We start from the raw sequence: 27,519 nt of genomic DNA, 5'->3' as shown, positions 1-27,519 counted from the left end.
CTTTAGACATTCTCTGAAAACCCATCTCTTTTTTTAAGCTTACCTTATCCCTGATGATACTATTCACACTAATCCATCCTCACAGCTGTCCCAATCTCCACTCTAAGCCACACTCGCTCCTCTTGTTTCAGTTGTAGAATGTAAGCTCTCTAATGAGCAGGGTCCTCCATACCCGTTGTTTTCACGTCCACAATTATTTTGTCTACCTTGTATGTCCTTGTCTTATGTATGTACTGTTCTCCCTACTGTACAGCGCTGTGGTGCACTGTGGCACCCTACAAATCCTACGATCAACTTTTTAAAATATTAAGTTAAAAAAACTACTTTATACATGTTATTTGTTTTAAATATATTGTGCCTTATTTATTAAAGACCACATGTTTAACACGGTCCCTTTCAATTCTTATTGCAAAGATAAGGATTGAAAGATTGTGTGTATTTATTAAAAATCTGCAACAGGAACAGCGGTCACGAAAAACTGCTGTTCCTGTGAAGACCCCTCTCCTATCGTTCCTATGGTCAATATAGCAAAGTGACCACCTTTGTGATAGTGACCGCAAAGGGAGCAGTAAGATGAGGTGAGTGATCTGAAGATCTCTCTACCCCCATACAGCAGATCTGAAAATATACAGTAATGTATGCCAGCCTGTACTGTATGTGCTTGAGCTGGCGTATATTACAGTATGTGTATTTGCCTTTTCATCACTTGTTAAATTGTGGTAAATAGCTGTCCGCATAGACATCTATGGGGACTACTTTGTATTTAAAAAAAAAAATACAAAAAAGGCAAAGCAGCAGATATCTAATGTGATGCACTATTGATACATTTGCACGATACTCTGATTTGTGTCTGTACCCCAAAACCATCCGTTTTCGTTCAATTAAAATGAGGATTAATAAATAGGCCCCATTGTACCTGAAAGGCTGTTTTTATTGAATCTCACTTTTTCTTTTTCTTGTCTCAAGTGAGACTAAGAAAGCAGCACAGGGAGACCAGCCTAAAGTCTGCTAGAGGAGAATGGTGTCAGGTGAGGTGCAGCAGCAGATGGTGTCTAGCAGCAGGGAGGAGCCATGTGTTGGAGGAGCCAGTGTCAGTATTTGGTGATTGACAGCAGGGAAGAGGAGTGTGGCAGAGGTGGTTTCTGGAAGTGGGGAGGGGGAGTGCATCTGATAGCCAGAATGGGTGTGTGTGGCAGATAGGGTGTTTGACAGCAGGGAGGGGAGAACATGTAAATATAAGGGGGTGCACAGAAATGTAGCATCCTGGGAGGGAGAACATGTAGATAAAGGGTGGAGCCGGGCCAGTGGATGAACAGAAAAGGGGGAGGGGGCCTTCAGACAGTGGGGTCTTCTCTCATGTGCTAAACACATGTATACATTATCCCAATCTGAACAGTGAACTCATGGATACAGATGACCAAACTTTCACCAACCTCCACCCTAATTTTCACCTCTATTGTGAAAATAAAAGCTTCATGTTCATTTGGATTAGTTTGTCACTGCTTGTCCTGATATTAGTTACTGTGAGCATGTGACGTATATTACTTTATGTTGTTAGCAACTAATCAAGACCACCAGTGCATTCATTCTTCTATGGCAAACTAGTTACTTTTGCACACAGTGTTTGTATTTGTCTTTAAATACTACATTGAACAGAAATTCTTCTCCCTCTCGCTCCCTTTCTCTCCCTCTCTCTCCCACCTAACTTGGTACCTTCCTCCATAGTTCAGAGAGTGTATGCCTGTATTGTGCGCCAATTGGCTGAGTGTTATGTCACTCAGTCAATAGGAGAGGCTGGTGTGCAGTTCCTCCCTGAGCAGGTAATTCCCTTGTATTACAGAGAGGTGCAGACTGCTCTTCGACCTCTACTTCCTGGTAATGTTTGGGGGCCCTTGGCTGATCACATGGCAGCCGGATTACACTGTCTTGGCCCCGCCCCGTCCCGTACGGAAAGGCACTGACCTAATTGGTTTTAGAAACAATATTAAAAAGCCAATTACATTTAATTAATATAAGGTGATCCTTCTACACTTTGTTTAATGCTATAAGCTAGCCATGATGGTCTCTTATCCTCTCTTTAATGCATGATCTGCCAAGGAGAGAATAAATTGACCTTTATTATGTTCCTGCGTGTTTAATGCATGGTGCATGCTTGAATACAAATACAACTTCAATACATACTGACAGCAGGAGAGGGCTGGCAACATTTAGCCTGGGGGGCAAGACTCAACTCAGCAGCCTAAATGGAACATTTTAAAGGGAAAAAATGCAGGTAGACCAGTGACCCAGCCCAAGGTAGCCCACTATGGGACCGGCCTGGGGTCAGATGCCCCCCAGCCCAGCTTGCCACTGATTGACAGGATGTTGGTCCATAAATGATGCTTGTTCTATTTTTTGGTATATCTTCAATTTGATAAAGTTTCTTTCTATATTGTGGATGGGTATACTAGAGGCATATGGAATTTTGTTTTCACATTTCTTCCACCGTAACACAAGTCATTGGTGTTGTCCACTTTCGGACAATCCTCCTCTTTATATACTTATACAATTTGTGTGGGTGTAGTGGGCTTAATGCAGCAATGTTTTAGTTTCCATAGATGGACATTTTATCACAGAAAAGAAGATATATATTTAGTTTCTGTTCTGCTTATCCCAACATATAGAAAAATATACAGAAAAACTATGCTATAAACTATGCTTAAAACATTTTTTTATGCTAATCAGAAAGGTTTTTTTTTAAATTTTAAAAAAAAGTTACTAGCCCGCAGAGTTCTTATCAGCTTTATTTAATAGAACTGGATGTATTGGGTGCACCTGCACTGAGAGCTCCAGCAATTTGCGTCCAGCTGAGGAGTAATGGTGGGATTCCTGGGTATAGAGACCCCATGCATTTGCTAGAGAGGGTGTTAATGTAAATAGGGGGATTGTCCAACAGTGATCAGCTCCATTTATGAAGCACAGCTGTGGCTTATGTGGTACTTGTTTCACAATAGTGCATGTTACTAGATATGTATTACCGAACTTGTAATATGTGGAATTAGGTATGCAATATTCAACAGAAGCTTCTTTTGGAATTTAAACGTCACTGTAAGATGGTGGCACTCAGCGGCTAGGAAGGTTTGTGTTTTTTTTAGAGCAGTATTTTGAGGACAGCAATCTGCATGGTAGCAATTAAAATGATTGTTTGGTGTGTTTGTTTTAAGCTTTGCTATCTACTATTGGTTACCATTGCTTGTTACAACATTGAGCTTACACTCATTGCTGGATTCATTTAACAAGATTGGGAACTATACATGCCTTTCTTTTCTGGCTCAATCAGACTTGTTTACTTTTCTATATAAAACAACGTTGAACATTTTAAATAACAGTTCAGTGCAATGTATAATACATCTCTGGATTGAAATATCTTCTAGTGACATAATCAGTCGCTGGACACCATCAATGTCCACGATGGTTAAAAATAGACAGAGCTATAGTTTAGTACATGATGGCTCTAACTGTGAATATCCTAAAGGCCCACAATATTTACCCACCTTTAACCTCCTGAAGTCCGAGAGGGACTGGGAGACAGGCTGTTATTTGTGCAGTGATTGTGCAGAGTTCCTCTGGAGTGCTGTTACTCATTTCCTCACACAGGAAGGTAGAAATGCTGTTTGTTTTCCAGCATGGAATTGGCAGCTAAGAAATTGGTGTTACAAAATATTGCTCTACTTCTGATTGCGTATCAGACCCGTTGTTTAAAAAAAAGCCAATGTGACATTTTCTACATTCCAAGCTGGAGATGTAAGAGCCCCACAGGTGGCATTTAAGATGTTGTAGTGACAGGACACCAACAATAAATGTGCGCCCTATGGGTATGACGCAACAAACATGCTTCCCATTATTTCTCATGGCCAAAGGGAGACACTAAGGATTACAATGAATGAATACCATTAACTGTTGGCGCTGCATTGCAGAATGCATGTATAAACGCTATGGTTGTACACCGTGCTTGAAGTGGGGGCGGTATGTGTGGTATGATATACCTGGGCTTCCTCTTCTCACTCATCTCACTGTTTGTAGCTCGTTTCCTGCTCTGTTCAGGTAAAAGATTGCGTCTTTGGGAAGCGGGGGTCGGGACATCCAGGGGCTTTGGGAACTGCAGGAAGAGCTTACATCATGGGTGGTGGGTGTGAGAGCCAGAATTAATGTGCTCATCACTGGTGGCGGGGTGATGCTCTAACGGGCAACGGTGTAAAGATGGCGACAGCAGCAATTATTAGTTTATCTGGATCACTTCATGGTGATCACTGTGAGGAAGTGGATGGATCCGGAAAGCCTTATTCTGAAAGACTAGAGGGTATATTTACTTAACTGCGGGTTTGAAAAAGTGGTGGTGATGTTTATAGCAACCAATCAGATTCTAGCTGTCATTTTGTAGAGTGCACTAAATAAATGACAGCTAGAATCTGATTGGTTGCTATAGGCAACATCTCCACTTTTTCATACCCGCAGTTTAGTAAATCTAGCCCTAGATCTTGTTAATGATACCATGGGACATGAACGTTTATGTATACTAGTTGTAATTTGACTACTAAACATGAAAAGATTTGGTACAGATAGAGAATTTATCCTTTTGTTACAAGGGAACTACAGGAGGTGGATCTCTGTTAGATACTATGCGCCGGACACACGCCTAGCCACTATTGTTGTGATATTCTGATATTGCAGGTCTAAACACCTATTTTGAAATAATTTGGCCATGGGGCTTATATAGATATAAATATAGATATATAAGCCCCATGGCCAAATTATTTAAAAATAGGTGTTTAGACCTGCAATATCAGAATATCAGCGGTTCGGTGTATGTATGTATGTATATGTATATATATATATATATATATATATATATATATATATATATATATATATATATATATATATATATATATATATATTTAATATTTTGTTGTGTGTTTGATTTTATGACACTGTTATTGCTCCTGCGTGGGTATAGTTTTAGTATATTATTGTTTAGTTTTAATAAGATATATAGTATAAAAAAATAGATAAAAAAAAGACTGAGCAGGATACAAAAAAAGTGTTTCTGTTACTACATCCATAGCCAGTCGTTGTCCTGTAGCTGTCAGCGTGGGACAGAGCAGGGGGGGAATCTGTAAATTGAGTACTGACATTTAACAGATTTGTGTATAACATACACCTCCTGTATATTTAGGATGCACCTCATTTCTTTGCTCTCCTGCTTGAGAATTGTACATGACTGGTTGGAGTCTTGGGGTAGCTAAGGATTTGACTGCAAGGCCATCAGGAGCCAGTGGCGGAACTACCATTGGTGCAGCAGGTACTGTGCACTGGGGCCTTGGAGATAATGGGGCCTTCTTCACTGTGAACTGTGGGCCCAGGTTCCCTCTTACCCGCTTCCCTTCACCGGGGCCCACAGCTCGCTAGTTCTGCCTCTGTGTACCTGTAGGGCATACACATCTATACTCACCATGGGGAAAGATGTTTTGTTATTATCCAGACTCTGGACTAATGTATCCTATAGTTTTGTGTTTAATGATGTTTGTATTTTGAGAAAAACACAATGTATAATTTTCTATTATTTTTTCGCTATGAAATTAAGTTACTCCAGTGGATGACATTTCTCAACAAATATCTGTTTACCATTCTGGATTATTTCTTTTTAATGGCTTTGCTGGAGATAAAGTGTGTGAGTGCATAGTCTCTAGGTTACTGTTGGACGTGTTTCTAGTACACATTGCCTTCACATCTTAGATTAGACCCCCAGAATGAAGTGTTCACACTGCTCAGACTGTCATAGCAGCAACATTTAACTATTCCAGAAATATTCCTTATTCCTATTATCCAACTGTAAAGTTAATTCATTCTGTGGACCAATTTGTAAGTATATTGTGCCACAAACGGTACCCCCCCCCTCCCCCCCAATCAGGAAGAAGCCACAAACAAAACTAAGGAACGGAAAGTGATGCATGGAAGACGTAAGGGAGCGGTAAAGAAACAAAAGGAGACATTACAGAAGGTTGAAGGAACACAAGACGTATGAGAGAAAATGTAAGAACACAAAGGAGACATGAGATGTAGGGGGACACAGGAGACATTAAGAAAAGGTGAAGTAGCCCAGGAGAGTAGTTGGACCTAGGACAATTAGCCTTTAGTCATGTAATATGTTTTTATACTATAATATATAGTGTTAAAAAGCATCTAATATTAATGTCATTCTACCAAAATCTATAGTTCTCCCAGGTCCCCGGCCATCCTATTCTGATTTCCCTATCGCCACTTCTAAATTCCCACTTCAACCACTGATTTAACAAGGTCATAGGTTACATGCCCTGGACTGGTTTGCATCTGTTAAACAATTGTTAAATACACTTTTATTTAGCAAAAACTCTGCACACCCTGACTTATCAATTTATTAATAAAGAAGTAATGTATTCAAAGGAGAAATGATCCACATTTGTAATCGAAAGTAAAAATAATGTTTTTGTAATCCACTGGAAATAGACTGCAACTATGCAGTCCTCTCCTGCCACCACCGAAAGAGAGAAGAATCAATGACCCAGGAGTGTCAATAAACACTCGGCCAATCACACCCTAGCTAGGGCAGGGAACGCTTTAGAGCAGTTATAAGCCCTCCTTTGCTTGGTCTCCATCTTGGCCAAGGTCCAAAAGTGACGCCAGATTTGCATGCACTTTAGAACTGCACTTATCTTAAAATTTAAGATTCATTAAAGAACAAAGCTAAAGTATTTTAAAAAACAAATGCAAAGAAATAAAAGACAAAAACCTTTTATTTGAAAAGATGTTGATAGCAATTGGTGGACAGAAGCTATACTTGTACCACTGCCGTTCTTGATAAAGAGGCACACTGCAGATGCTAGTGCTGGTCCTTACCAGCCTGGAAATGTGATAAATAGGGAAAAGCCCAAAATCCTTCCATGTTTGCTGGTTTTAGGGCTTATCTCCATTTGATAAATAGACCCTAAGACTGTTGGAAATAAAGCTGTAAATAGTGAGATAGTAGATCACCAGCTTCAATATGCTTTGAGCAAGCTGTCTTTAAAAAAAATATATACTTCAATTACGTTTTTTAAAGGTTTGAAGCACATATTAAAATATTTATTTTTGCATTACTTAAGAATTTATTGTGTAGTGTTAACATTACATTCCCTTGTCTTATTAATTTTGTTTGTAACTTTTGGAACATTTTTAGGTAAAAAAAATTTCTTGTTTTTTATGAAACGTTTTAGAGTACTTCCATTCTATTAATGCATCCATTGTTATAGCTACGTATCAGAAGTTTAAGCCAGCACTGTGATGCCAGCATTGTCTTATTAGTAAGTGCATGCTGGCTATGACATTCATGCTTTTATTTGCAAGCAGCAATTATCCACTTATTTTGGTATTGAGTTTTAGTTAAGAGAAAAGCAGTATATGCTAATTATATAATAAAGAAATGAGTAACAGGGCAAAATCGTTTAGACCGCGCAAGAATAAATGAATAAAGCTGGAAGAATCTAAACAGTATTTCATTTTCAAAACTGAATAAAAGATAACTACTGTTATTACTACAATCAATTAGCTTTGACTCAGTGCCACTTGCGGCTTGAATATAAAGGGATATTCACCTTTATCCTACTTGTCAAAATTTAAGTTTTGGAATAATGATACACTAACTGAAAAGGTGGCATTGTGACGGGGCCGTGCCTGTTACCTCTGAAGATCCGGGTGCTATCTAACCCACCTCCCCTGTCCCTGAAATTGACCCTGGATTTTCAATGCACAACAGTGAGAGGTGCATGCGGCTAACATACCTCCCAACATCCCCAGTAGTCATTACAGCTTTCGGGATGGTGGGACAATCCCCAGAATCACAACGGCCTGAGATTATTTGCTTTTTTTTTACCATTTTTTTTTTATTAATATTTATATTCTGTATAACTGAGTGTAATCAGACTTTACATGTTACATTATTTGTAAAAAAAAATTATATATATATATAAGTATTTAATTGATTAAAGTGACTTAATAATGTGATTCTCCTTTCTTGTATTTGCTTTTGGTTGATTAAACTTTACCAAGTGTGCAGACATCCTGCTGACCCACAGATGGGTCTTCAAGGTGATCAGCGGTATTGTTAATTTACAAACAGGTCTCTAAGTGGGATTAGTAGTCAAGGGGATGTGTGGTCTGAAACACCGGACACTCGCCAGTTTAGAGATGAGTTTTGAATATTTTATTAAATGGTTTGTGAGGGATGGGTGAGTGTAGATATGCTTCTCCAGATTACCTTCTGTCCTATGCAATTTCTCAAAGAAATCAGTGGACTACGCAGTATCTCTTAAACTGTAACAACTACTCAAGCAAAATCTCATGTTTTTTTTTATTCTTTATTTTCCTTTTGTATATAAATAGCATTTGGCAGAGGGGTGCAATTTACAAAAGTACACCAATAATTCAAATTGATCAAATATTGCATATGCAGCTGGGGATGAATAAGCCATACATTTTTAACTCTGTCTGTTTTGAGCTAAAGAAAGAAGCCTCCTATCCTCAATACCTATCATATGCATACATACACTCTGTGTGTAGTGTATCATCATGCTCATCAGTTATTTATAAAGCGCCACTAATTCCGCAGCGCTGTACAGAGAACTCATTCACATCAGCCCTGCCCCATTGGAGCTTAGTCTAATTTCCCTAACACACACACACACACAGACCGAGAGAGAGGCTAAGGTAAATTTTGATAGCAGCCAATTAATCTACCAGTATGTTCTTGGAGTGTGGGAGGAAACCAGAGCACCCGGATTAAACCCACGCAAACACAGGGAGAACATACAAACTCCACACAGATAAGGCCATGGTCGGGAATTGAACTCATGACCCCAGTGCTGTGAGGCAGAAGTGCTAACCGCAAGGCCACCGTACTGCCCCGTGTAGTGTAGTGTAATGTGTTGCTCTGTGGGTCAGGGGTATCGTAAAGAAGGGAGGAGGCATATAAATATATAAATTAGCTTCTGTAACTTCTGGAAGTATAAAAGTTGTCTAATATAGAGTGGAAGGTGGGATGAAGAAAAGTGTGTGGGTCTAATATAGGACCAGATAAGATTAAGGTCAAATTAAGCTACCTGGTAAGAATCTTCCATAACATGGGTTTTGGTTTCTAAAAATGTATTGAACTTATGGACTCCATTATTTGCCAGGCTAGTGATGTGTCCTATGGAGGCGATGAACCAAATGTTATCAACTATGGTCTCTGTCCTTATTACTTTTGCAATTCCTGTGAAATTTGTATAATCCCCAGGTTGTCTGATGAGGAGATTTAAGTTCCACACTTGGTGTTTGGAGGGAGGGTACAGACTGGAAACTGACTGAGTAGAGTAACCCTATAACTTTGTGGAAAAGAGAGACCAGGCCCTGCTTCTGGTGTGGGTTTAGCCAAAACTGGCTTTTTAATCCTGGATTTTACCCACCCTCAAATAAATGTATTGTAATATGGATGTAGGGCTTTTAACGTTTGATTTCATGGGGAGAGCTTGAATAAAGATAGGTCATTCTAATCTTTGGAGATTTTTACCCCCAAGTATATAATCAATTCAGGTCTCAAATGGAAAACAATAAGTTTCATAGCACTTCTTTATATATTCAGACAAGTGTAAGGACTGTACTTCAGACTTGATTTTATACTTTATAACCTGACAGAGCGTCATATGTGTTTAAGTTTCATTAAATTGGGAGGTAAAGGTTTTGTAAGTAAGAGGGGGACATCACCCGCAAAGAGTTACATTTTATAGTATCTGCTTCTTAAACTAATTTGCCCTCATTGTGCAATGTGTCCTTTTCTGTCCCAAACCTCCACCAGGCTGTGTAGTTTTGATATCATGAGAAGCGAAAAACAGCTTAGTAATCATATAGATACTCTCTCTGGTCATGAATGCCTATGGTGCTATGAGCATCTCTCTAATCAGAGAAACACTCATAGCCCTGCATCAGTCAACCTCCATACAGTGATGCGGAGCTTCTGGGTGGAATATCCTGGGGCAACTCGCTACCAGGCCCCTCCTGAACGTGAGCAATTGTTTAAGTATCTTGGGACACCTATTCTTCTGCCGCCCATTTTCTATTGCGACTGCTGCAATCTCTGTTACACCACTGCATTCTGCACATCTTACTAGTCTTAACAAAGCCCATTCAAAGCTCTCAATAAATGAAAGAATGGACTTGTTGACTGAGACACAAATATCCTTATTCTGGCACTCTAGGCGTCATGTGCACACTGGACTTTTGTGCAGCTATTAACAATTAGTCACTTTCACCACAGGCAACAGAAATGAGTGTGATCCCTTCCTAAACAGCTCATAAACTGTACCAATCATTATCAACACAAAATATTAAAAGTACAATGCAGCTACCAAATGTGTGCAGTCCTGCATACTGTGTTCAAGCAGTGAGTTAAAAACTTGCTTACAATTTATTTCATTCTTGTATCTGCTACATAAACCACACTGACAATACCTGAATATTTGGTGTTTGACACATGGGCAAGTGCTTTTATCGAGCATTCTAACATTGTTTTCAGACACAATTTTAGAACTACATTATCTTTTGCCCAATAATTCCAAAAGCAAAGTCGCCAATCACTCTTTTCCCTGCAACCAATTCTACTTAAAACAGATAAAGAGGTTTCCTTTTTAACAAACTCATTCTATGAAGCAGCATATGGTGTCAGCAGACTTTGGAGACTCTTCTCCTGCCAACAGGAGATCTTAAAAAAAAAAAAAAGAAAAAAAAGTGTTAGTATTATAATCCTTTGTACTACAATAGAGGCTCCCTTACGTTTAAATCACAGGTTTTGCTATACTATGCGAATGCAGTCCAGGTACAGAACACAGCTACCACAATTGCAAGTAAAACCTCTCGGCTTAGTACACTGTAAGTTGTAAGGGATATAATAGGTACACATGTATGTGATTTGTGGGAAAAGGTTAAAAAAAAAAATAAAAAAATTATCTGCTGCTTAAGAGACATGTTTAGCTGTGTTTAACTACCTGTGTGATTTTGTCTCCCATGATGCTTGGTTTCAGGAGTACAGTGATCATTCTGGATTTCAATGTAAGTTTCTGCTACTAAGAACCAGCAAACCGATCACAAAAACTTAAGTTCTTAAGAACCACAAAGGGTCCACTTTCAGAATTTATTGAAATTAGCAAAGACATTTTATACTATTATTATGTCCTGTCAAATGTATCCAATCCCAAAATTGTATTTTTCGCAATCAGTCTGTCACTTACACGACTTGACCATTTTTCTTTTCTTTCAAAATTAGTTTGAATTGATAGAGTGCAAAAATAATCGAGACTTGCAAAGCGCATTCAAATGTTAATTTAGAATTTCTTCAAGCACTACATTAATGTCTCTGATGGTGCCATTCCCTTTCACACCTCTGGAGGTGATTGAAATGCAGGCCTTTAAAGTGAAGCCTGATAACCAGCGTATGGCAACTCCAATTAGCTTCACTTTGCCCTGAAGTGCATCACAAACAGTAACAAGGTCTCCTAGGACCACTAGTTTTGCAAGCTCCATAGTCATTTTTCCTCATTAGTTCCTTTCAATTGCCACTAATGCCATGTACCAAACATCTGAGTGATAGACAACAAAAAGCATGAAGACGAAGGAAAAAAAAAACTTTGCCTGTTCTACATACAATTATTTTCCATGATTCAAGTCTCTCTTGAATTTGTTTGATAGTTTAGAAGCTGACATTTCTTTATTCTATTAACCTTTCCACCTTGTGGAAGTCATAGAACTTTTTAGTGTGATGCTCTAGTGGGGTTTTTTGTTTTGTTTTCTAGCAAGACATATAGGGCCTGAGTCATTAAGGAGAGCAAGGCAAAAAAAAGGGAGTGAGTTTGATCCTGAATAAGCCATGTTACAATGCAAGGGGTGCAGATTAGTTTTTGGGTTTTTCTTTGCACATAAAGAAAATACTAACTTTTTTGTCATGTAGCACACAAATATTTGATAACTTTATTTTTACACTGAAATTTAAAGTTGATCTAGGACATGCCTTACCCTAATTATAAATATGCCCTCACATTTTAAATTTACCTCCCCCACCAATGCAACATGGTTTTGCCCAGGTGCAAAGTTTTTCATTTCTTTTGGCTTTGCTTTCCTTAATGACTCAGGCCCATAAAGTTCATATATAAAGTGTAGAATAAACGTAGTTTATTTTGCTATATGTTTTCAATGTTTGAACAGTGACAGATGAATTTTGGCTAACATGTTCACTAAAAGGCACACTACTCATCATAATAATGTATCAATGATGGATATATTAGTATTTTTATATAGGGATCTTATATAACCAAATAGAGCACTAGCCATTCTTGTTGGGTGCTGTGCTTAAAAACCTGTAAATTCCACTTATTTGCTCATGTAGTTACTATTGACTACGGGAGTAAACCTATTGTTGTTTTGTGATGCCAGGGAAAAATACCTCGTAATAATATACACAATACTTCTTTGTGTGCACATTTTGTGTATTTGTAGCTCACAAGCAGGAGCAACAAGGAGTCCCTTGTGGGTCCAGTATTAGTGAGTATGTTGGGGGTGGCCCCATCTCAACTGGGTTGGGAGTTGGGGAAAGTGAAACCTGATTAAGAGATATATTCTAAACTGTGACAATAATAAAATCTTCAGGGTTGTCGTTTCAGTTGTTTCAGCACTGTAAATATTGAATATTCTTCATCTTGAATTTAGTTTCCTTAGATGACCTTAGTCTCTAATGGACACAAGCACAGGCAAAATCCCACGACACTGAACTAGTAAAAGAGCTGGTATTGTACTTGTACATAAAATGCAGAATGATCAGTTACACACATTTGCAAATATATGATAAGCCCACCGCCCCGTCAAGGCCCTTCTGCTACTAGGGTCATACATTTATGTGTTTTTAAATTGAGATCTAATTACCAAGAGGTGCCCCAGGAACCTCCAAATAGCAGTAGAGGACCAACATAGCTTTCTTCTACTGATTACAAACATGCCTCTCAAACAACAATACAGAAATGGAAGTTGCTCAGTCTATTTATAGGTTCACAGCCGGTGCTTGAAAGGGTGACGTTATCCAGAAAGGAAACAAGCACAGTCTCCAATGAACCGTCAGGTATTGTGGTGTGATGCACAATGTTACACTATAATGTTATGCTGGATCTTACATACTCCCTTACTTAAAGTCGTCTGTCAGCTTTTCCTGATTGTTCCAGCTTTGTTGCGTTTCTGGAAACTTATAATCTCCATATTTTACCACATTCTGGCGATTTTAGTTTATGCATACCATACCTCCCAACAAACTTGATTTAGGTGGGATAGTCCCGATTTGAGGGACAGCTTTGCCTGATCGGTGGGAAAATTGGTGGAGATTCTGTCCCAGCTGATTTGCATTGCTGGGCAGCGGTGAATGGGTGCCAAGGACATGTCAGTGGAGGGGTTTAGAGCGGAGAAGAGAACAGGGCAGTCTAGTGCTTCAAAAGCACTAGGCATGCCCCTGGGGTTGTTTCCACGTCGACATCAAACATGGTCACCTAACGAGTGTGCCGTGGCCACGTCCCTGTCCCACTAATAGACCAACATTGGCAAGTATGTTTAAACTATGCATTATAGGGCGAATAGGTTCTCTGCACTTTTCCAATAAAGATATCTAATCATTTTAGTTGAACTATCAAGATGGAACCATATTATGATAATAAGGGCCAGCATTTTCTTATCAGATTTAGAACAATATGCATATATCAGATATAGACTGACAAGTGTTTGATATTAAATTATGGGGGGAAGGGCATCCAATTGAGTGAAATTCTCATCAGAGTATTTAAATATTAGCCAATCGAACCCTAGTGAACCCGGCATATTTTTCTTGGGAAGTGGGCATGTCTGATTTTCACTGACTGGTATCATGGCTTTGCAGCATTACCTAGATGCTTCAGAAGGTTCTATTTGTTTTGTTAGCTAAGATGGGAATTACAGTATGTAAGATAAGAGAAGCCTAGCGATTGGGTCTTCTGGCACTGTGGAACCACTAATCATTGTGGAAATCCGGAAGACCTGTTGCCAAAAGGGGGCAATCCAAGTACAGTTCCTTCAAATGTGAAATGGAGTCCCTATCACCTGCTTGAGTTGCAACTGAAGCAGGTGATATGGTCGGGGAAATCGTATTGAGAAAGTTAGGGCATCTGGTATGGATTTTAAACTGCATTTCTTTAATGGAGAGGCTAGAGGAACAAATGCCAGTCATCTCCAAGCTCTTTACCCAGTGTAAAGTTAGCAAGGGGAATATTTAGGTTTGTGAAGCAAGGGTGAATTTAGGCAAAGAAGTTTATGAGGACTCGAGTATAATTTGATACATTTGGAAAATACAATGTTTAGGGTTTTGGGGGCAATACAAAAGCCCTCAAAAGGGGTGATTTCCATATTGAGTGTAGTACCGGCTTCGTTCCTGTAAATGTTTTATTTGTAAGTATGTCCACTGTTCTTTAATTGGGTGGGAGAGAAACTCCTATAGTACCAGCTTGCCTCCGTTTGTGTTTGGGTCTACATTTTTACCTGTTATTCTGTTTCCAGATGTTCAGTTGATATTAATAGAGCAGCAGAAAAAAGGATGTACTAGAAGAGGGTGCAATGACTGCACAATGAATAATTACATTATAATCACTGTGTGCCTCTTGCAATGCTTCACCAACCACAGTGGTAGTACAAATACCGCCGTCTTCCTCCTTTTTGCTAGCGTCATTTTTTTTATGTACTCATTCTTTAAAGAGAAAATAAAAATATATTTATATATATATATATATATATATATATATATATATATATATATATATATATATATATATATATACATACATTAGCAGCAGCTATTTATATAGCACCACTAAATCTGCAGCACTGTGCAGAGAACTCACATAAGTCCCCCTCATCCATTGGGATGTACAGTATAAATTCCCTAACATACACAGATCGAGAGAGACAAAGGGTCAATTTGATAGCAGCCATTTAAACTACCTGTATGTTTTGGGAGTGGAAAACGAAGCACCTATATATTTCTATCTTGAACTGTAAGCCCACGTCTGTGTTTCCAGTTCCAGTGCGCTTTGAGAGCCGTCTCACACATGCGCTGAAGGCACCCTCCACTAGCCTGGCAAGCGGTAAGGGACCTCTTACCGCTGCCAGACAGTATCGCTGGGGAGCAGAGAATAACTCGGCTGCCCCGATGACATTTGTTTGTTAAATTGCTCTATAAAAGATTTTGTATTACTGTGGTACGCAGCGCTAGAAAATCATGTTATTGGAGAGGAGTCTTGGTATATAGACCTCTAATTTGTATGAATTGCAGCAGCTGTACAATGTTACAGTCTAACACTTAGACAGAGATGATGAGTCTGACCAGCTACTTGTAAGTACTACTAACCACAGACACCTCTTTGTTTTTGAAAGCCAATTACTAAATACAGCAGCGTAGTGCAGAGCAACTATCACTATGTTCTGTTAACGTATTGTGCACTGCTGTCTAGTGTGCAAAAATTATGATTCTTCTGGTACAAAGAAATAATTAAAAGATAAATTCCCATTCCCGGTTACAGGACTTTTTTCAGGCTGCACCTACTCTATGGAATTCTCTCCATCGCACAGTAAGACTCTCCTCTGGTCTACAGTTCTCTGAAAACCCACCTCTTCAGACAAGCTTATAATATTCCTCAGCCACCCTCTTAACCTCACTACCTTTAGCCTGTTACCGCCTGTTACACAATTTTCACACAAGGCAACTACCCCCTGACCAACATTGTTGTGTGATGGGATCATTTAGCTTATGAGTCACTTTTACCTTTGCAGTCTGGCTGTGCCAAAATGCAAAATGTAGACTTAACCTCATGTGTCAATCTCCCATTGTCCCATAGATTGTAAGCTTGGTAACAGGGCCTTCTCACCTCTTTGTCTGTTTTACCCAGTTTGTTTATTATGTTTGTCCCCAATTGTAAAGCGCTGCGGAATATGTTGGCGCTATATAAATAAATGATGATGATGATAAATTGTATGAATTTTAGCTCCTGCATTTAATACTCCTGCTCCATTTTGACTATTCAGTGGAATTGTGAAACAAAAGTTGAACACTAAGATTGTGTCACCAGAACAGGCCTGGTCTGCTGTGAACATCAACTCGTCCAACATTTTGGTGCGACTTATCTCTAGTTGAAATTATATTTGGTGGGCAAGCTAGAGAATTTCTTCTACTCTGTGCTACTTTATGTTGATTGTTTTACATACTTGGAGAAGTATGCTTATATCTACAGCAAACAGTCAGCAAATCAACATGTATTAGTCTTTAAATAGTAACTCTAATATCTGATTGTATTTGATTGCAACACATTTGTGCTATTTACTCTCTCAGGAGTTTAGAGCTACCAGTTGAGTTTAGGTTTGTTTTGTTGGCATCATTGCAGCATAAAACTGAATGTTGCCGTAGAACAGCCTACACAACACACTGATTTTTCATATCTGCCCTTTTATTTAGAGCATTTCTGTAATAAATGTGTACAGTACTATAAAGCAGTTTGTCGTTCCAGGTTTTTGTGGGGGTTGGCTGTGCGTATGTTATAAATATGCCTTTTTGCCCATATGCCGTTATAAAAAAAGCCTACCTTTATTACTCAATAGGTTTTTATTAAGTTTTTAGTAAAAGAATATGTAACAAACATAGCAGTTACCACAGAGTACAGTGCATAATGTAGATCCAATAAATCAGTCAGAACTGCACATAAACCATCAAAAAAGTAACAAAACACAATAACACAGGAAACATTCAAGTAAAAGCCTACCTTTATTGAGTATATATTTTAAAGCTCCGGTTCATCTTATATATTACGGTATATAATATATAGGTTTAAATTTATGCCTTTTATAATTGTCTCAGATTTTATTTCTGCTCTATTTTTGTTGGAGTTCATTTCATAACTATTCATGTAAATTTTAAGTATTTTGTAGTAACCTTTTTGTTTGAAAATAAAGGTCGCACAATCTCACTCCCCGACTCATCGTATCTATTTCTTCAAACCTGCAATTCTGCATAAAGAGCTGCCCCACATAGCACATTACCATTACCACGTTGCCAGTCCTCAAAGCTATGGGAAGACCCTTTGAAGTGGCACCTTCAGTGTTAGTCACAACCTGGGCACATTGATGTTCCACTAGGACAACACACGAATTCTAAATTCATGCTGTTAGTGAACTTTGCTATGAGCAGGAGTCACTTAAAAGTATGTAAATGTGATGTCTGGTAGCGAGAAAGTAGAGCTGAGAACCTAAGGTCTCGTCCTTCAAAAGCCTCCTCTTTCCTTGGCTTCTTTTTGACGTCTATAACATTTCATTCTGATGGCAGAGAGAAACGATACCAGGAGGAAAATGTATCAATCAATCAAGCTGTTTTACAGAGTGTTATGAAAAGGTTTTGGTAATTTGACAGCAGCAGGACGAGTGTTACAGTTAAATTAGGTTTAAAAAATTAACTTTGAGAAAGTCTACTGCTATGGAAAAACTGATGTTTAAATATAGCTCATGTTTTTAACTTTTTTTTTTTTTTTTTGCAAACCCCCCTCCGCCCTCATTTCGAAAAAATTTTACTTTATTTTGTACTTTATGATCACTCTGGTCATATCTAAAATATGGTGAACATTACAAGTGGAGGAACAAAAAATTATAATATATATGATTACCATAGTTTTAACCTTCTGCTTGTTTCTTAAGATAGGTACACACTACACAAAATTTCTCCCGATGTGGTATATTTACCAATGATTAAAAGTCCCGATCATCATGCCGATTCATGCATGTACACTTACACAATTTATCTTCAGATCTGTGCTTTTCATTGGTCATAATAATCTTCTGAAACGATTGTGACTAAACACTATGGAGATCTGCCTACACTGGTGAGTGCATACACACTGCAGAATTATCCCAACATCATTCTATCGTTTATAATATTAGTCCAGTTACAGAATCAAATAAAACGATATAATGTGCTTTGGTACATCAAGACATGACCGTAGGAGCATACACACTAATGCAATATCGGACCTAAAAGATCTTTATTGTGTGATTGGTACAATTGTTGTTTTCACAGGTTTTTTTTGTGCTTAATTGTTTTCACCCTTTTTATTGCTCAAAAATATTAATGGTGATGTCATTGTTTTGTTGTAAAATAAGAATGAATAAGTGCAGTGGATGCAAAACCCAGCGGTGGGGTGGAGAGGTCTAAGTGTATTGTCCTCGGTATGTTTTGTGTTTAATTTTCTCCAGGCTGTATCTAGGGATTACTTTAGCACTATCATGTACCCTGGGCAGACATGGTGACATTGACATCTGAGCCCTCAGCATGCTACAAGGACTATATTGCAGCTATATCTGCAAATAAAGTGTGCCATGTTTCATATGGTAGCAATACAAGGCAAAACACACTTTCTTTACCTTTGGTCTAGTACATGTTATTCAGAGCTACTAACATGCTTGGCTTCACTTTAAGGTTATGGGTATATTTAGATATTGATCTAGGGATTGAGCATCTTTTAGTGTTAGGAACCTTATTAACAGTTCCTATAAAAAGTGGATTCAAGCAATGCTAGCTAAAAGCATAGACAAAACCTTCCAGTTTTTCAAAACACTTGAAAATTGTTTTTGAAATGTGTTTATATTGTGCTAAAGAACGATCCTAAAGATATCCTGCCGTGTTCTGTGTGGTCAAATGCAGGTCAAGCACATCCTAACAAACGCGTGGAAGCACTAAACAACCGTCTCCATAGTATTTTTAATATGCATTTAACATTTTTGTAAACGCTGCAGGCAAGATGAAATCTATATGTTGTTTTTCATTGTTCAATATGCTTTAAAAATGTTTTCAACGTTTCATAATAACACCTGTAGGTACTAGCCCTTAAGGATAAAGAAGAGCAGATACCTGAGTATCAAAGTAATAACTAAACAAAATGTTGCATAAAAATCAAATCCGCATAAGTAACTAATACCCCATTCATACTGCACCAAAATCCCGGGTTTTTGCCAGGGCGAGTTCAAACGACCCAGGTCTTGGTGCAGTATGAATGGTACAAGTCAAAAATCCCGGGTCTAAAAACCCGGGTCTTCAACCCGGGATTTATCGAGGGGTAATTCCCGGGTCGGACCCGGATTGCCTGCACTATGAATGGTGCAACCCGGGTTTTTCAACCTGGGTTGCACAGAAAACAAGCTGATTGGCTGTCTGCCTATCTCTGGAGGATGATGTCATCGGTGGGAGCCCGTGGAAGATTTGAGAAGGAGTTTAGGAGAAATGGTGGAGTGCAGATCAAGCTGAAGCAGAATCGGAGTTTGTTGGAGAATGACGGCCATGATGAAAAGTAATGTGGTAAACAATCACCACCCACTTTTGCATCATCTTTATGCGTCAAAAAACCAGTCACCTTTCAATGACATCACCATTTTTCAGCCAATGAAAACTGCTCTGGTGATGACTCCCACAAATTGCCAGGGCACAGACTTGTACAGTATGAATGGGGTCAACCCGGGAAATTCCCGGGTCCGAGGTGCAGTATGAATGGTGTTTCTGAGCTGGGACGCTCCGAGCCCCGGCAAAAACCCGGCTTTAAAAACCCGGGATATTGCCGGGGCGGCAGTATGAAAGCGGTATTAACTACTTTTTGCTGATCATCATCATCATCTATTTATACATGATGATGATCACAGCTTCACCTTGACACTTGGCTGCAGAATGCCTAAGGCCCGGGACCCACTGTCCTTGCAGTAGCATTTATAATGAATGCATGTCAAATGGAAAAACTTTGTTAGAAGTGCTAGTAATAAAGAGTACTTGGAACTCTCGGGAGGCTTCCACAATGCGGCTCAAGAATGTGAATTGTACTGTAACTAGAAAATACTGGTAGCAGCAGTAGGGAGTATGGTAACACTAGAAACAATGGTTCCTATTGTCAAACTCATTTACATATGTTCTGATTAAAAACACAAATAATCGCAGTAAAAGTAGCAGTAATTAACGCCGGTAGGTATAAGGCTTAAACATGCTTTAAGACAACTTACCCATAGGAAAATGCAATAGATCCTGTCAATCATGACTGAAAGACTAAAATTGAATGGTTGTCATGAACGTTTTCTGCATATTAAAAAAAAGATAACTTTATAGCAGATTAATTTTCATTTACAGAGGCGGGTGGCAACTGGTAGCTATAACACACATTTTTACATATGTGTAAAGCGCACACAGCTCACGTGGTGTATAATGCACAGATAATCTTATTTTCCCCATTTTCAGTGATCTGTGACAGTGATATTTAATCCTGGTGACACATAGGGGCTTATTTAATAATATGGTGCAGTGATGTGCTGTAAGCTATACTAAGGAATCAGATAGTAATTCTCATTGATCTGACTACATTAGATTACTAAAGAGATATCTGGATGCTGTTGGTCACAGTACATCTTTGCTACTTGCACCATGTTATTAAGTGAGCACCAATGTGTTCATTTTTTTCCTTAATATACTCGAAAAATTAGGGATTAATATTAGGATAAGATTTAACGAGTTGTACTAAAGAAACGTTACATATGTACAGAGCCGTAACTGAGAATTCTAGCGCCTGGCGCGAGAAAGACAAATTTCGCCCCCCTAGCATTCAATTTTAACCAAATTAACCTAAAAATATTCCTAAACTGCGCCCCCCCCTTAAGCGTTGCATCCTGGGCGATCGCACAGCCCTAGTTACGGCCCTGCATATGTACATTACAGTAACATACAGATGGAGTGTGTTTTATTACGATAAATAGCATGATCTGGCACCTTTTACATGGCGTGTTGATAATGCCGTTTACCTATAACCAGGCCACACTGCCATCATAATACACTGGAGTTGGGTGTGTGTGTGTGCATTGTTATCTAGCACATTCTCTACAGTGTCCTGGATTGTGCCACTTCCCCAACTAAGCATGCTCCATCGTTACCTTTCAGCTGTGTCCTTTTTTGTGGGTGTGGTACATTTTATTGGTTAGTTACTCTAGATGAAATTATCCAAATGTCATTTTACGTCTCTCAATATGTCATTTTTAATGGTATATTTTCTAAGAATAGAGCAATGAGTTTCAGAGCTTTGAATAACCGGTTTATTTCTATTTCTTGCTTTCTTAGTACCAAGTCTATTTATTCTAACACCCAGTCCGTCATGTCCTTTTACTAGGTAAAATTAACAGATCTAATCATTAACCTGCTTGCCCTCCATTGGCACATTAGGTAAGACTATATCCTGTTTTGCAGACAGCAGGGACTGGGTTTGGGGGCTCTGAATGGCTGCACAGCTGTCTAGAATGTCGGACGGCATAGTATAAGTAGAGAACGTCCTTCCCTAAGGAACCTTTAATCTAAACAGGGAAGGAATATTAGTCACAGGAGGATTTGGAGCGTTCTCTGAACATCAGAATCAGGACAACAACCACCTCAGGAAATGAGAGCAGTCTCATAAAACTTATTTAGTGGGAAGGGTATTGAGAACATGAATCTCTCTTTCCAGTACACTTGTCTTGCAGGCAGCAGGGCATACAGTCCGTTTAGTATGGTTATCTTTGGTAGTTGGTTCAATGATTATGAATACTGTGCTTTCTACTCAGGCTGCATTGTGAAAGCTAGAATTATGTGAGAGATTATTTCAATATATTTTGGCTATTTTCTGAAGAACTGATGCACTTTGTAGCATGAGTCTTTCTGGTTTTTCGGTTGTGGTTTTATGTAGCATTACTGTATCTTAAAGCATCTGGGCAGCACGGTGGCTAAGTGGCTAGCACTTCTGCCATACAGCACTGGGGTTATGAGTTCAATTCTCGACCATGGCCTTATCTGTATGGAGTTTGTATGTTCTCCCCGTGTTTGCGTGGGTTTCCTCCGGGTGCTCCGGTTTTCCCTTCCCCACTCCAAAAACATACTAGTAGGTTAATTGGCTGCTAACAAATTGACCATAGTCTGTGTGTCTGTCTGCATGTGTATGTGTGTTAGGGAATTTAGACTGTAAGCCCCAATGGGGCAGGGACTGATGTGAGTGAGTGAGTTGTGTGTACAGCACTGCGGAATTAGTGGCGCTATATAAATAAATGATGATGATGATCTGTCACCTACACACAATTGCACCTTAAGCGGATATTTGGTCAACATGTAACCAAACATATGTTTACATGTACCGTGTGACACAGTTCTATAGTTTATTCTGTCTGCACTTTTTTTATATGCCTACATTAAGTTAGTTGCAGCTATGAATATTCATGATTATAGTGAGAAGGAATTGCCTATGTGGGAGGAGCTCTCTCTGTTCCTGCGAAGCACGTTGCTATTTTTTTTTTTCATGCTGCCAGCTTGCAGTATATTGGCAGTGAATCATCACATGACATCAGTGTCACAGGAACTTCTGCCCACATCACAATCTAAGCTAAGTCATATGATCTGAAAAGGGAGGGGCACAAGATTTATCTCATTTTTTAGCATCCACATTAGACCCCCATTATATCATGTAGGCCCTGTATTACTCTGCACATCCAGATAAGTCACCCGGGGTGTGCCCACATTTTAGAGTATGAACCATCAAACATGCTGTTAACATTAACTACCTTGGACATGAAATAAAATGTGATCTAGGAAGTATATGAAATTGGGTTATAGGCTCCAGGTAATTTAAGGACACAGACTTGGGTATCTCCAACTCTGCTACCCAGTCTTCTTTATCTAATGCCTCCATATTTGCCTCCCAGTATATCCCACTGGATTCCACCACATGAGACACGTTAGACAGTAGAATGATTGTGTAAAATTCTGAAAATATGACTCCACATGTTTATTCATTGTAAACTGTGCGGCATAGGAAAATCTACAATACTATGAGGGCCCCTATGTTTCCTGCTCCTCCACATGAATGGGGGAAAATACTATGAGGTTTCCTAAATATCAAATGACGAAAAGATATTTAGGACAACTGAAGTGTGTGTATATATAAGTTCTTTGGTTTCACTATCAACTTGAGAAAATTTCTTCTGCCTAAGACAGAGAAAAACAAGTCAGACTCTTGATTTGACAGCAAGTTGGATACACAGAGGTAATGTTTAGACAGTAGAACTTTAAGGGTGTTGAATACCTTAAACCTAGAGTATGTGATCTGGGACTAAAACAATAGCCCATTAATCATAGTAACTGACGGGGTGAAAGTGTAAATCGCTAGGATGTGGAATTTTGTCCATATTATTTTCTGACCAAAGCAACTACAAAACTCAATTAGAACGTGTAGTCCTCTGGTGCGAAAACAGTCATCACATCCTTAAATAATAAGCAGTAATAAAAAAAAAAAAATGAAATATTCAGGTCATTGCACAACATGGTGTCTCTACCACTATAGCATACCGTATTGTAGACACGACTGTCCTGGTGCTGGTCAGATCATGTAGGGATTTAAGAGTGGTATAGACCTGATTCTTAATGTACATTAATTTGCCTAGTATAAAACCACTTTGATTTGGGCTAATAAGGGATAGTATTATTCCATTAGGATGCCAAGATAGTAATTTGGTCAATATTTTATCGGTCTGCAACAATAGACTAGAGCAATAAGGGTTGCATTCTTACCTGGTTTTGAAAATAACACACTTATGGCTTTCCTGCATAGATGGAGTCCTACTGCCAGATATGAAACACCCATTGGACAGGCTAAACCGTTTTGATTACATAACCTTCGCACAGTTTTATAGAACCAATAGGGAGGCTGTCTGGCCCTCCTTACCTTTTTTATTTCAGCCTGCCCACTAGATAAAATATGAAGGGACACAGACAAATTAGAGGTTTTATCCTCACCATATGTTGACTGATAATATTACACAGACCATGTACAAATTATACTGCTCATTTGCCTTGAAGACTTTTCATACCTATCATTTAACAGCAGAACCATCATTCATTTGAAAATAAAGGGGGTTCTACCTCTTTCTATGCAACCACCTCAGTGAACAATGTTGACCAAAATGGGTTCAACTTAAATACAGGGATGGAGAACACCTGCATAACTGAACTAAACTCATGGCATAGTCTTAGATAGATGGGTATTCAACCCAATAAAAATTTGCAAACACAGCTTAATTAGTGCCCTATCAATCTGAGATGGGGACCTGTTAGAGGGAATGAATTTAGTATACAAATGACACCACACTTTCAACAAGCCAAAGAAGAAGACCAAAAGGGCTACCAAGGAAAATGAAGTGAAACTGGGTTGCATCCTGGCATTAGGGAGGCTACGTCTTATCCCAAGGAGTGTTAAATTCTAACCATATAAACGGAGTGTTTAGGGGCTGCACCAAGAGAATGGCTCTTTGTATGAATGATATTCTATTGTAAAGGGATGATGTAACATAGGATATTTTCCATTGAAACAGTGCAGTAAATTATATTTACCCAGAAAGCCTATCAAGGCGATGTATTTGTAATCAAACTTTTTTGGTGACAAATATCAAGACTCCTCTAAAATATTGCAAGTGTGTTAAAGGACATGACCAACCCCCCTTTCCCACCAACGGTGGTGTATTTCCAATACTTTGCTGTCATTAAATCGATTTCGCTAAAGTAAGCAATGTTGATGTTTGACCTTTTAATAGTAGATAGAACCAAAGCTCTCTTAAACGTACTGTTCACATAGTTCCAGGATAATAGATTGTCCATATAATTAACCAATATTTCACATGGACTGATAATTAATTGGCATTGGTTCAAAGGTACAGCTTAAAATTGTTAGTATTGTATACCCCTAACACTAATAAGGCAAATATTGTATCTCCAGTTTCCTCTATAAATAATATAAATTATCACACCACACACTACACTACATATCGAAACAACATTGTCCGATTTTCAAAACCTAAAACAAATGACCATGCTTCCAGACACAGAGCAACACTTGGGAGCGTTGTTCACACTAAGTCCAGTACAATAAACTTGACAATTGTGCATAGCTGCTGCTCATGCATCCAAATGAAGCTGTGGGTATTGATATTTTTCCCTCAGCTACCACTGGCTCATGTAGGCCATGGTGCGAACATCTGGTACCAAGAATAGATCAAAGGTCTACCATGAAGGTATTAACTGAGGGAGGTATCCAGGCCCTTACCATGATCAGATCAGCATGAGCTGTTTGTTCCCAAGTGTTGACCTCATTGTTATGGGATCATGCTAACAAACTCAGAAGTATATCAAGGGGTTAAGGTAGAGGAAATGTTCCTCCTATGCCAGCCCAGTGAGATGAGCAGGAACAGTGACCTTCTATCCTCGTGGCTAATTGCCACCTATACTCAGAGGGCTCCAGGATGGGAACTGGAATAGTATAACAATCTGAGACTGGGGAAGGCATTGTTCAGCACAGTACTGGGTGGAGATTATGGTTTTCTGCTGGTTTGGCATTACTGAGAAGAAAAGCACAATCAATCGGCAACAGGGACCAATAGACTGAGTGCCAGCCTATGGGGTTCTGCACCCAGTACATTAAAGGCGGGTTGACACCTGGGCTGGATAGCTGTCAAGCCAACAATAAGGCGAGAGCATTTAGCACCATGGCTGTAGCTTTAGGGGCACAGGTATAGTTTCTCTTGTAGTGTGTAAACCCTTAATATGTTGTTCTTGTGCACAATATGGTTAGTTTATATCATTCCCGTACCAATGTAAAATAACAATTTTTTGTGTTTCTTTTGAAAATAAAAGTTCTTAGAAAAGTATAGGTGTGAATTGATCACCACATTACAGTGTCTGGAAGAGGACCAATAGTGAAGTCACAAATAAGTGGCACATTAGTGCATAGTCGTTCCTGGGAATCCCTGGGGGAAACCAAAAAGGGTACCGTGAAAGCTGCTCTTCAACACTGCCAGTAATACCACTCATTTCATCAGCAAATTGAGTAGTAAGAGGTTAAATATGTGTCACCGGGATTCCTTACAGGATGAAGGTCAGCAGCTGCTCCTCAGTCTGTCCGAGTCACCCCCACCCCCAATCAGACTTTGCTTTATTATAAATAAACATGTAGGACGTTAGTCGTGTAATAAGTGTTTAGTAGCATAACACATTGCCCTGACTTATGCTACATGTACTTTCCACTACTGGCTAATGTAATGATTTGCTTCATTTGTATTTTTCCTGCATTTCACTTACTGTGTACATATCCAGTCACAAAATCAATGCGTAATAATGAAAGAAGTTTCTCAATGCAAACTCAGCCATAACAATCTCTTTCTCTCTAATGTCTTCTGTACAGATGTGTAGAAGTCATCGCAAAGGAAGGCCGAAGCCTGAAAGAACTGTACTTAGTAACTTGCAAGATCACAGATCACGGTATTTATTTCTATACACTAAACTGCAGCTGCATCCACTTAGCCACATTTATTTATGAGCTGTTTTAAGAACATGTTCAACTTAGTGTGAAATATGTGTAGTAGGCAATAAAAGCAGAATTTACTCTGTATCGCTCAGTCCATGTGCACATAAATTCTACAAGCTGACACGGCGCAAGCAATTAGGAAATTAACTTGCTTAGTAATTGTTGACCTGTACACAATACATGCAATACTGATAGTGCTTACAAGTAATTACACTTCTCCTCATTGGGAATTTATTGGGCAGATAGTCCACATTTATTTGTGTACATTAACAGCTCAATGTGATTTGTCTTTTCACACTGTGGGTACTATTAATGAAGATATATTGTGAAGATACAAATAAATACTTTATTTTCTACGTTAGTTTTTCACTGCAGCCGTTACTAAATTACAGTTACAACACAGTCTGACGGTTGATAAAAAATGTATAGGGTTGTTCACACGTGTTTTTTAGCATGTTATTACGTTTTTCCATCTTTTTTTCCACATTTTGTTATATGGACTTGTTTTGTGTCTCTGACTCACCTCTCGCACCTTTTCCGTCAGAGGACACCCTGTGATGAGATCCTGGATGTTAGAGCAAGGCTGGCAAACAATAGCTCATTGCACAAAAGGTGTTGAGGTGTTCCAGGGTTTCTAGTAGATCTTTCTGTTCACAAGAGTTCTCGGTAGTCCAGCACCAAACCTGAGTTTCCCCCCTTCTGCTCATCAGACCTACAATACTGTATATATGTGCATATCTTGTTCAGATATGCACATACATACATACATACATACATAAATACATAGAGCTCAGGCAAGCTTCCTGCCACACCTACCATACAACTAAAGGGTGCTGATTGTTTGTCTAGTCATAATGGTGGCCAATCAGAGAAAATTACATGGAGCCAGCCAATCAGGGCTGGGAACTAGTGAGTGGGACAGGGGCCTTCTGCACACATGTAATAAATGTCGTATGTAAACAGAGGTGCCCGCCCTCTTGGGTCTGCCAGCTCCATT

At 39.0% G+C, this 27,519-nt stretch overlaps 1 protein-coding gene across 1 annotated transcript in view; it reads left to right on the top strand.

Annotated features, from left to right (window-relative positions):
* The window catches only part of FBXL17 (F-box and leucine rich repeat protein 17), a 469,926-nt gene that overhangs the window by 252,408 nt on the left and 189,999 nt on the right, over nucleotides 1-27,519 (top strand). The window contains exon 7 of the mRNA XM_075181505.1: nucleotides 26,400-26,476. Within this exon, the coding sequence (XP_075037606.1) occupies nucleotides 26,400-26,476 (77 nt within the window). The remainder of the gene's footprint in view (nucleotides 1-26,399; nucleotides 26,477-27,519) is intronic.

Source organism: Mixophyes fleayi, chromosome 1, assembly GCF_038048845.1.
Source record: "Mixophyes fleayi isolate aMixFle1 chromosome 1, aMixFle1.hap1, whole genome shotgun sequence".
Taxonomy (NCBI): Eukaryota; Metazoa; Chordata; class Amphibia; order Anura; family Limnodynastidae; genus Mixophyes; species Mixophyes fleayi.
Note: the sequence above shows the minus strand (reverse complement) of the source record. Positions and strands in the feature narration are given on the sequence as shown.